Genomic DNA, 12504 nt, shown 5'->3' with positions numbered 1-12504 from the left:
GACTTGAATCTACTTCTGTTATGACATGCTACACTGTATTAATCCTATTAGATTTAGACACACTGCCTGTAAATTCTTAATAAGGTAACTGCCTGCTCACTGTCAGTTAAGTGCTCAACTGCCTGTCTGTAATCAATTTAAATTGCTAGTTAAATTCTTTTTAACCTTTATTACAGTAAATGCAATGCATAACATTTCTATTATCCTTTTTGTATGCTAGGATGGAAAAGCCAAAATTATATTTCCCAGTACACTTGGCAATTTTACTTAATGAAAAAACAATCCACACTATAAAAATTAGACTAAAACCATGATAAATTTTCCTTTCCTAAACTGAATTTTAAGCTATGAAGTAAGTTTACTGCAGTTTGTCCTTCTGTGAGTTAAGGCCAGAATCACTCTGGTGGCAGGTTGCTTGATTTATACAGAAACCTCATCATTTACCAAGATGCACAGATGTAAGTACAAATTGTTGATTAAACCTAGTTGTACAGTGAGCTTCCCATTTATCATTCTGAATACATTACACAATAGTACCTAAGGTTTAGTTTGCAAATAACTGCAAAGAACAAACTTTAATTTTGAATAGCACACAACAGGATCTTCTCTCTCTCCCAATTTTCTGCTTCTTCAATATAGAGAGTCCAAAAGTCTCATTCTAATGATATTGCAGATGGAGACTACCTTGACTCTCAACTATACAGATATCGTCTAAGGCTGAGAGACTGTACCATGAGCATGCTGCACTGACCTGAAGTTGCGGATTTTAAATCCCCTCGGGATAGCTCGATGTGCTGTTCAATTGGAGAAAAAGTCAGTGTAGTGCCATCTTTAAATGCTAGAACAGATATGTGATGACGAAAGGCAGACACAGGTAGCGTGATAACAGAAAGATAGTACACGTGTAATTGGATTTACTCTCTAGCCCTCTAAATTCTGTTTGTGCACATTTTGGAGGAGTAGAGTTGAAAAACCAAAGCACAAGAAAGTAAGAACAAAATGCAACCTCTCAGAACCAGCTAGTTAAGACAAACAGTGTTTCTAATGCGAAAGCTTATTCAGGTATTGAAGTAGCTGGAATTCTAGTGAAGGATCTAAGAAAGGAAAAATAAATGCGGTATGATCCTTAATTTAATATTTTAATTCCCTTTTTATCTGTCACTGGTGGGATATGTTCCCAATCTAATAGATTTCTAACAGAAGCTAAGATTAATACCAAGATATCAGTCTTCATTATGCAGTTACATGACAAGAAATACCTATTGGTTATCTGTCAGTTCCTCAAAGGAGACGGACAATTTTCCATTACATGTACTAGATAGTTGGAGCTGGGGGAAGTTACTTACTCAAGTCAAGAACATCATCTGTTTTTATTAGATCCTCCTCCCTTGTCAGTGGCAATTGAGTTTCTGGCTCATCTCGTAGATGCAGTGACAGTGAACGGAGCATAAAGAAAACTCTGATTGCCTAAAGAAATTAAAAACCACATTGTTAAATTATTCTGCATTAGTCTAAAAATATTTCTTTTTGCAAGTGCTCAAAGAGTTGTATAAAAATGCATCTATGTTTAAGACCATTGGCTATACTGTAGTGCAGTATCTCAACTGTTTAAATTGAGAAAGCACATTAGTGTACCAGTTTGTCAACAAAACTAAAACAGGGCAGAACCACACACAGTAGGTTTTCCAGCCTGTGAAATCAGCAGAGAAACACAGTAAAGGTGTACCTCTTCAATCTAAGATCATAAGGCAGGTGATATTTCAAATTGGTCCATACATTTTAAACAACTATCCTTCCAGTGTAAGGAGAAAGAATTGATTTTTTAAAAATATTTTATTTTATTTTTAAGAAAGGACTAGTAGCCTAGCTGGTAGCATTGTGGGCTCTCACTTGGGAATCCCAAATTTTCCTTATTTTTTGTTATTTTATTGTCTTATGTTCCAGGAAGAGTTCATCAAGTTTTTAAACAGGCAGTTTAAAGTCTTAATGTTTAAAAAAAGTTGTCATACATTTAAATGTTTTTTCAATGATTTTATGAACACACCAATGAATGGTTTATTAGAAAAGCCCTCCACTGTTTTTTTTGTTTTGTTTTGTTTGTTTTTTTAAGAAAATAAAGTTTAAAATATAAAACAAGCGCTCAATCTGGGTAGTTTTTGTTAAACAGTTGAACTCAGGTGGGATGTATTTCCAGGAATATACACATGAAAAGCCAACGAAGAGCTCATATTTCATTCTCTTTTCTGCTGCCACCATTTAATATTAAAAACATCGATATACCAGAGCTGTAGTGAAAATTAAAACCATCTGTAAAAAGTTAGTGCAGCTTATTCAAGTTCTGAACCTCCCTCCCCCGTGTTATGGTTTAGTTTATGAATCTGACAGTGCTCAAGGATGCTATTTTAAGTCTTATTTATGGACAGCACAACATAGCACACAGCATGCTTTTACCAGAATTAGTCTAATGGAAAGTCTTAAAAACACATTCAAAGCACATGAAGTAAATGGTGAGGGTTCTCGGGGTTTTTTTAGGTTTGCTAGATGTAACGAAAAGAGCCTTTTTCCTGACACTAACCAAATGAGGGGGAAAAACTAATACTGGACACAGGGACAAAGAGTTACAAAGTATTTCATGCTTGACTTTCTTTCACCACCAGAAGTATCACTTTAGAGAAAATTCAGAAGCCTTACAGTAGACTGGTGATATTTTAATACACATCAAGGGCTGGTGATGATTGTAACACCAGGAAACAAAATCTCCTTGTCACCCACTAACCAAATGCCATGCAGCAGAGGTGAGCAAACTGGCCCAAAATAGGGTAAAGTGTGTTTGTGGATTGTGACTTTGACATAGCTCATACCTATTACCTACACACAACTCAGCACATTTGAAATTATGCGTATTTGGCAGGGAGAGGGACAGCTAATCAGAAAAAGGCAAGTGTTAAAAACAGCTGCTATAGGCTACATGTTCCATTACACTGTCTGGAAACAAGTACAGCAAAATGTTATATATATTCATGCTGTTTAGTGAAGCAGCAACTTCTCTACTCTCTTCAAAGAAAGAAATAGTGTAGTTGTGTAGGGTAGATCTAAAGGAAAAGTCTTGTATAGGAACTGCAAGCTCATGAACAAATGACCATTTTGACTTTGTGATGCTGAGGATATTGTTGGTTTGGGTAAAAAAAATTGTCTAGGTCCTTCTTGGGAGCTTCTGCTCTAGATTTTTCCTTCTAGAGACAACAGTCCCTTCCTGCACACATCTGATATCGGTAACAATCACTGTATTGAAGGCGATGCTATGAAAGGGATACAGCATTCCAGCTGCCTCAGTTCCCTCCACCGCCTCTCCAGGTCCAAAGTTTTAATTAGGCTCTGAGGAAGATGAAAGCAGGCAGGGAGTGTGAATGTGCACAATCCATCTTGAAGAACAGATTACAGGCGAGTAATCTTCATTTTTTCTTCATGCCACTTCTGCAAATTCCCACTCATGTGGTAGTATCATAATCAGTACCACACTCTCCAGAAGGAGGGACGAGTTCGAATTGATGGCTGTAGCACACAGCAAACTAAGCATCTGACCAGGATTCTAGATCCAGTGATCTAGTTAACAATATTTTGTGGAATGTGAACATAACTCCAGGTTGCAGCACTGCATATTTCCTACAGTTGGGATATGACAGGCATTCTATGTGGACTGTGATCTAAATCCCACTGGGAGCAGAACAGATGTTTATTTGTAGCTTTGTATACAAGACCTAACCCATTCTGATAAAGATGGCAATATAATTGCTTGTCCCTTATTAGTACTATCCTAAAAGGAACAAGTGTTTTGGTCATTTTCTAAATTCCTTAGTCTTATTTGAATAGAAAACTAATGCCCTCTTGGCATACAGAGTAAGCAGTTTTACCTAACTTGGATGTGAATGAGGTCTGGGAAAAAATACTGGTAAATTAATAGATTAATTGAAATGGAATTCTGTCATCACTTTGGAAAGTACTTTAAGATGGGGATGGAGGACTATTTTCTCTTTGTGAAGAACATTAAATGGTTGGTTAACCATGAGGGCCTTTAACTCCTTTACTCTTCCATTGCATGTGACTGCTATAATTAAGGCTATTTTGATTTAGTTGTTAAAATAAAAAGAAATATAGCACTTCAGGAGAGACCCAATAACTCTTGGGGCTTTATTCGGTAGGTCAGTCACCATTCTGAACATGGAAAGCAATTTTTTACTTATCCCCTGTAATCTCACAAGGGTGTAGCTGCATCACGAGTGCCTGAGATAGGTGGAGAGACCCTCCCTTTCTCGCCTTTCACACAGTCTCTTCTCCTGGCATAGCAAGGGTCCATGGACTGACAACCAGACAGGCACAATTGCCATTATACAGCTGCCTGAGATTTAGCTTCATATGTATCAGGCTTCTCTGTGTGCCTAGGCATGCTGCAGGGTGGGGAGGCAGAAGGCAGAGAACAGAGAGGCCAACAACAGAGAGACACAGAGCTCCTGTACAGGGGGAAAAAAAGCCAAGACAAGCACTTCCTCAGAGTAAAAAGGCAAAGAAGAAAGAGTTTAAGTCCCACTTTTTACACTGTTTGCTCATTAAGTATACAAAATGCTGCCTCATGAAGCAGACTTCCGCTCTTGTCTCTTTGGGATCTGAAGCTGCTGGGATTTGCATGACAGCCCTGCGCAGGCGGTGAGGGGCTCTCATTTTCCTGGAAAGCTTCATGCTCCTGGCAGAGCCTTCCCATGGTACAGACACAGCTTTGAGGGGGCAGAGGGGACAAGGCCCCAGCACGCTGGTCCGACTCAAAGTCCACAGTAACGGTCGCTGGCTTTGGCAGCAGGATATAGATTGATCTCTGACACTTCTGAGAAGCAGCCTATAGTACCTCTTGAACTTCGCTCAATGTTTGCAGGGCTTCTCTAATACCGTGGTGGGTTACAGAGGGAACCCCCTAGAGAGGTGCTACTCTGGAGGAATCAAGAGAGAGCCTCAATGTTAGGTGATTCCATTCAGGTGAAAAACTCCCAACCAGCTTTACTTAAGACTCCACTCATATAACATCGTCAGAGGATCTTTTGTAGAATTGGATAGGGAAGATTGGTACCTTGCAGCAAGCACTCCATCTTTCTGATTCTATGATGACAATTATCCTAGATCTGTAACATCACCACTCCCTGAACAGACGCTTAATATTAGATGGTCAATAGTGCAACTGAATAGGAAGACAGATGAATGTTCCCCAAAGAAACAGACCACCTTTAAAGGAGTAAGATATAGTACTTGGAGAGTAAATATAAGTGCCCCTATGATGGGACTTAGTAATGACAAAAAAGAGGGTCTGACTAGCCATGGAGTAGGAAGAACACCTATCCTCCATGGATAAAAGGACTGAAGTGACTGTATGCTTTCCTTGTCCACATCCCAGAGGGTCACATAATACTTAAAAATGTATGGTACAAGATGATTCCTAAAAAGGATCACAAAAAATGGTGGACTTAAGAGGCGGCAAAGCAAAGCTGAAATGAAGTGACTATGGCACAAAAACTATTTTAAAAATAAGTTATAAAACAAAGCAATTGAGAGAAACTGAACTATCAGCTTGTTCCACCACAGGAAGCAGAAATTTTGGTGGCCCAAACTGATGGCAGTACTTAGCCCTGGAGCTCCAGGAACATTGGACCAACTCCAAATTTCACAGGTGAGAGGCATTACCCTCATGTTATGAATAAGAAGAGAAGCTGTGCACCGGAACCCTAAGATTTTTAGTGGTTTTGCTTTGCATATTTAATTTTTTTTTTTTGTTTAGAAGACCAGGTTTGATACTTCATGGTTTAAATTAGAGGTTGCCAGCACATTTTAATAAAGTTCTCAATATTTTTTTTACTCTAGGCGATGGAAATTCTAGAAAAAAGGCTCTTTGTTTGAACAAGTATATTGTTCAAATTAAGTCAGATGAAGTACATTGAACTATATTACTTGATGACATGTTGGGAACTAAATGGCTTAGAATAAATAAAGATAGCAACAATATCTTGAACATATTTGCTGTTTCATTTTTTCTTCACAGATATAAACAGGCACCAGCAATTATACATACATGTAAAGAGATCTAAGGCTTAAGTACTTCTGAAGCAGGAAAATGCTGATCTCTATCACGAACATTTGCTAGTGGCAAGGCCAGCATGCCTAGCACTGCACTCTAAGTACCAAAGGAAATGAAATTTCAAATTATGATTTTTAAAGGGAAAGAACCATTTAAGAACACAAGAGCATCCATTGTGGCTCAGACCATGGTTCATATTTCCCAGTATCCTGTTTCTGACAGTGTCCCATACCAGGGCTTCAGAGGAAGTATACAGAACAGGGCAATTATGGAGTGATCCATCATTGTCATCCATTCCCAGCTTCTGGCAGTCAGAGATTTAGGGCAACCCAGAATACTGGGTTGCGTTCTGGATCATCTCGACTAGCAGCCTTTGATAGATATATCCTCCATGAATTTCTCCAGTTCTTTTTTGATCTCAGTTATACCTTTGGCCATGACAACATCCCATGGCAATGTATTCCACAGGTTAGTTCTGCACTGGGTGAAAAGGTACTTCTTGTCTGTATTAAATCTGCTGCCTATTAATTTCATCAGTGCCCCGGGTTCTTGTATTGTGCAAAAGAGTAAACAGCAACTCTTCTTTATTTGTTTTTTCCAACCACTCAGGATTTTATAGACCGCTATCATATCCACCCTTAGCCATATTTTCTAAAATGAACAGCCCTAATCTGTTTAGTCTCTCCTCATATGGAAGCCATTCAATACCCCTGATCATCTTTGTTGCTCTTCTCTGAAACTTTTCCAGTTCCACTATGCCCTTTTTGAGATGGGGCATCACCGATTTATATAGTGGCATTATATTTTCTGTCTTTTTTTCTTTCCCTTTCCTAATAGTTCCTAACATACTGTTAGCATTTTTGACATTGTTGTGCACTGAGTGGAAATTGTCATAGAACTATCCATGATGACTCCAATATCTTTTTTGAGTGATAACAGCTAATTTAGAACTCATCATTGTATATGTACAATTGGGATTATTTTTTCCAATGTGCATTACTTTGCACTTATCAGTGTTGAATTTTATCTGCCATTTTGTTACCCAGTCATCCAGTTTTGTCAGGTCACTGTAATCCCTCATAGTCAGTTGTGGACTTAACTATTTTGAATAATTTGTATCACCTGTAAACTTTGCCACTTCAACATTTTCATTAATGATTTGGAAAAAGAAATGAACAGTGAACTGTACAGGTCCCAGGACAGATCCTTTGGGAGCTCCACTGTTTACTCTTCTCCATTGTGAAAACCGAGCATTTATTCCTACTTTGTTTCCTGTCTTTCAATCACTTATTGATCTATGAGAAGACCTTTCCTCTTACCCGCTGGCTACTTACTTTCTTTAAGAGCCTTTGGTGAGGGACCTTGTCAAAGGCTTTCTGAAAATCCAAGTACACTATATTGACTGGATCACCCTTTGATAGCATGAAAGCAGCCGTAAATGTTTATTAAAACGTAAAGCTATTTCTTTAGGAATATTGTCAAAGTGTTTCTTAACATTTTTAAATGATGCTGAAAGCCTCTGGATGGAGTTCTGTGACTGCAAACTTCTCCCATTACAAGTTCTGTCCTTCTTTCTGCCATCTTCCTTCTTAAGCAGCACAACTTCTCCACACTTTGACTAATGGATTTGATAGATCCTGTGACCACCCTTTCTTCACCACTCAATCCTAATTCTTCCATTACAAACACTGAGGTTTCTTTACTGTTTTCCTGGTCTAGAAGCTTCACTTGCCCTAGTAGTTCCATCCCCTCCTCTCTCTTGCCATCCCTTGCCTCCATTCTCACCTTCTGTCACTTCTCAAACTCCTTTCAATACAAGTTTGCTTCATCTTCCTCATCAGAAGATATCTTTGGTTTCAACCTCCTAAACCGATCACTCCTCTGCTTAGAGTTAGTTAATGGGCCATCTACAATTGCAGTTTTATATTCAGATCCCCAATTCACTGTAGAAACTCATCAACCTGCCTTCTAGGAACAGCTTCAGCAGCGGGTAATGTCTTTATTCCATTTTCTTCTTCTTTGACCTCTCTGCTCACTGTTGATGACCTTCCTGACATCTTGTTCTCACTGGGCTTTTGAGACTCCATTCTCTCCTGGTTCTTTTGCCTTAGTTCATGCCTGCTTCTCACTTCACCTCATTTCACTCATTTACCTCTAACTTGCACCATCTCCCTCCATCTGGTCCATCACTTCAACCTGACTACTTCTTGCTGATAACCCATCATGAAATTCAGCATGGCCAAAACTGAGGACCCAGACCTTCCCTTAAAAACCTCCCTTCTTCCACTTCTGTCACTGTGGACAGTACATTCTCAGTTGCACAGACCTGAAACTTGGCTGCCATCTTTGATTCAGCCTTCCCTCTAAGCTCAGAAAACAAGGCAATATCTAAAGCTTGTTTTTTCTTCCTATATAAACATACTCAAGATCTGGTCTTTCTTTGTACTTAACATGAAAATTCACTTAGGCTCTTCTCACATCCTGATTACCTTAAATTTATCTCCTCAATCCCATTTAAAATGTTGCTAGTATCACCTTCCTGGCCAGGATTTCTGAGTTAATTCACTGACTCTTTTCCCACATCAACCAATCCAAGATGCTTCTCCTTACCTTCAATGTGCTTCACAATTTAACTCTCCTGACTGCTCTATTATAATACTACACTAATTGCTTTTTTGTCATCACTGCTGTCAAAAATGCCAACCTCCATGGTCCTAAAGTCTGCTTCAACAAGCATCCTTTGCACTCTGTGTCAAGCCCTGTGTGGGGGGGAATGGCCATTCCCCTGAAAATCTGGGAACCAACACATCTCATTCATATTCCTCCTTAAGACTTACTTCTGCTAGGATGCCTGCAGAACACTGCCAGGAGATAATGGTTAACAAGTGGCAACCTAAAATTACTGCTACCAATATAATTAGTCTTCATTAATAGAAAAAACCTTATACCTACAAATTATGTGCATAGTTATGAAAAACATGTTTGTATTACTCTCTCCCCACTCCCACCTGACCCTGTCCTGTTTTGCCCAATAGTTACATCTTGCCAAACTAAGATTAATTTTTTGGAGGGCAGAAAATGTCTTTTGCTACATCTATACAATGTCTAGTATAACGTAGCCAGGTTGGGGCTTTTCGTTGGCGCTTCAGGCTGCTACTTAAGGGTATATTAGATAATGAAGCGAACTCTTGATTTCAGTATGGGATATAAACTACAAGTATGGTTAACAGCATGAGACCAGAAAAAGTAAATTTACACTGATTAGCAGAAAAAGCATCTTAATGTGAGAGTCATTAGAAAGTGGAACTCCTTCAAGTAAAATACAGAAAACCCCATTGCCCAAATACAAATTAAAGTTACCATCTACAAGAAATACTATACAGAAAATATTTCTACACTGGATGGGGTATTAACTAGGTGATCTAACTGGATCTTTTCCCCCCATCTTTAGTTTTGATTCTATGATGTAATTTCCAGTATATTGGCCAAAAACATTTTTAAGAGTTCATTATTATATGGATAATAGTCATAAGTTTAGCTGTTTAATTGGTGCTCTGTGTTGATATAACATTTTTCCTATGGAAGGTGAAGACAGCTCTTTATTTAGGAAACTCTTAAATGTCATTTCACCAAAGGATTTAAGAAAAGTAGGTTCACTCACTCTTCGTGTTCTTTCCACATCTCCACACGGCAGTCTTTTCACAAAATCAATACCAGTTAGTGGTGTCCCCGTTGGAGGCAGCAGAATGGAGGCATCCATCATCAAGTACTCTACATTCATAGGTTTAATCTATGAAAATAATTCCACATTTAATATACATTGCAGCAATAAAAGTTTGCAAATTCACTTTCAAATGCAACTCACATTTCTAACAAACCCCAGAAGCTTGAGGATTCTTGATATAGGGTATGAGTGCATATGTGTGTGTATATAAAAATCAGTTCCACAAATATATTCAGTCTATGGGCTGGTCTACACTGGCAGCTTAGGTCGATTTAAAGTCCCTTCATTCCAATTAATAACTCCCATGTCTACACTGGCGCTACTGTTAATTCGAATTAAGGTGCCTGTAAAATCGAATTAATAAGACCACCTCGCAAGTGGCGTAGCGTCTAATTCGAATTTGTTAATTTGAATTAATGTCAGTGTGGACGCAATAGGACTTAATACGAATTAATTGACCTCTGGAAGCTATCCCATAATGCCCCATTTTAAAGTCCCCTCCCCTCAAGCAGCCCCAGGAAGATTTAAATCTTCATTTCCTGTGTTTGCTGCCAGCGTGGAGAGAGCTTTCCCATTGTTCTCATCATGGCTACTGCAAAGCCCAAACGTGCTCCAGCATGGAGTTGACCTGAGGTCTTAGACCTCATCATGCTGTGGGGAGAGGAGTCAGTTCTTGCTCAGCTTAGATCCAGCAAAAGGAAGCTGGACATTAATGGGAAGATATCCCAGGGCATGCTGGACAAGGGACACCAGAGGGACGCTCAGCAGTGCCGAGTTAAAATCAAGGAGCTGCGCCAGTTGTATCAGAAAGCCAGGGAAGCTAACAGCCAATCTGGCTCCTCTCCCAAAACATGCAGGTTCTATGATGAGGTGCATGCAATTCTAGGTGGCGATCCCACCACGATGCCTCCCTGCACCATTGATACCTCCGGTAGTTCACAGTCCATGATCAATGAGGAAGACTCCGTGGACAAGGAGGAGGAGGAGGGAGCTGTGGATAGCTGTCCGTTCTCCCACAAAGTCAGGAGTCCCCTGAGCAGTCCACCAGGACATCGGACAGCACAAATGATCCCGTGGAAGGCACATCTGGTGAATTTTCTCTCTTATTAGCATTTCTGTCCTTGCACATTGGTTGGAGGGGGGCTCAGGGGGATCTCATGCGTTTCGTTCACTGCCATGGGTGATTACCCAGGGCTCAGTTTTTGTGTGTGTTGAAAAATGCTACGTTTATTATCTGTTGATATCACATTGAAAATTTAATGTATGTAATCTGTTACCCCTGCCTCGCTTGAAAAAAGTTTTCAGGGGAGGGCTGCCTTGTCCCTCACTCCACGGTAGGATTCTTCTCTGCAAGCAAGGCAGCCAACATCCCCCCCCCAGCCCCCACTCACCACGCGGTGAATGGGTTTTAAATGCAAGCAGCAATTACCACCCCCCCCCCCCACACACACACACACACACCAGCCCTTCAGAGTTTGTCTCTGTAAGGGTTTGAAATACAATCTGAGATTTCACCCCCACCACTCCCCCACAGTGAATGGGTTTTAAATGCAAGCAGAGAGGGGAAATCATTTGCTACATTGTATCATGGGCTCATTATGGATTTTTTTTTTTAAGAGTTTCTTCACTATGCTACATATGGATACATTTTATCATGGGCTCATTACTAAAATGAAAACATTTGTATCAGTTTCTTAATATGCTAACTGGGGCTCCCTTGTTATTTATCTTTAATTCTACAGACACCTGGGCAGTGGACCGACCCTTAAGAAGTGCTGCTGACAGACTGTCTCAGATTAGAAAAAGGGTGGGGGGGAAGCAGAGATGACATGTTTGCGGACCTCATGAATGCCTCAGCAGCCGCAGAGACAGAGCAAACAGCAAGGTGGCTGACCTTGTCCAACAACATGGGACAAATGCAGGACAATGATCGCAGCACCACGCAGGAGATACTGCAACTCATACAGGACCAGGCAGACTTTCTAAGGCATCTCGTGGACAGAGTCCCACTGCAGCCCCTCAATAATGCTCCTCAACAGATAGCTATGCTGCCTTCCCCCTCTCCAGTCCCCAATAGGTCTCAGAGGAGATAGTCCAGGATGCATTACGTGCTTACCTTCACCCCAGTGGAGGCGAGCAGAAAGCTGTGGCGGCCACGCTGAGTGCTGGCCAGCCAGCTACCACCCTACCCCTGGAGACAGTGAATGAACCCTGCCCCCCACCCTACCCCCATGACTTGAATGTTAAAAAATAAAGGTTTCCATCATTCCACAACGTTTCTTTATTAAATCATATCTAGTTCAGGAGGGAATTTTTGGGCACAGATATCAAAGGGAGTTTGGGGGTGGGATGGTTATTAAAGCCAAAAAACATATGGGGGGGAGGGAATAATAAAAGGGAAGCAATACACATGGGGTGGGGGAAGCCTGAAAGGCAAACAACATACAGGAACATAAATCACTCCTGCATCTCATTGCATAACCTGGTTTTCAAAGCCTCCCTAATGCAAAGCACTCCACAGTTAGCTCTCAGCGTAGTGCTGGCATGTGGCTGCTCATAACTGGCAGCCAGTCTTTCTGACTCCACAGCCCAACCCTGGGGGAACCTTTCCCCCATGGCTTCACACACATTATGAAGAACACAGCAAGCAGATATCACAGAAGGG

At 40.4% G+C, this 12504-nt stretch overlaps 1 protein-coding gene across 6 annotated transcripts in view; it reads right to left on the bottom strand.

Annotated features, from left to right (window-relative positions):
• Window positions 1–12504, bottom strand: part of CLEC16A (C-type lectin domain containing 16A) — a 166881-nt gene that overhangs the window by 88240 nt on the left and 66137 nt on the right. For all 6 annotated transcript variants that reach the window (XM_067551308.1, XM_067551311.1, XM_067551309.1 and 3 more), the window contains exons 17-18: window positions 9777–9905; window positions 1347–1467 (exon numbers count right to left, since the gene is read on the bottom strand). In XM_067551308.1, the coding sequence (XP_067407409.1) occupies window positions 1347–1467; window positions 9777–9905 (250 nt within the window). The remainder of the gene's footprint in view (window positions 1–1346; window positions 1468–9776; window positions 9906–12504) is intronic.

Source organism: Emydura macquarii, unplaced genomic scaffold (assembly GCF_026122565.2).
Source record: "Emydura macquarii macquarii isolate MOO-44397 ecotype Brisbane River unplaced genomic scaffold, CSIRO-AGI_Emac_v2 contig_1348, whole genome shotgun sequence".
NCBI lineage: Eukaryota > Metazoa > Chordata > Testudines > Chelidae > Emydura > Emydura macquarii.
Note: the sequence above shows the minus strand (reverse complement) of the source record. Positions and strands in the feature narration are given on the sequence as shown.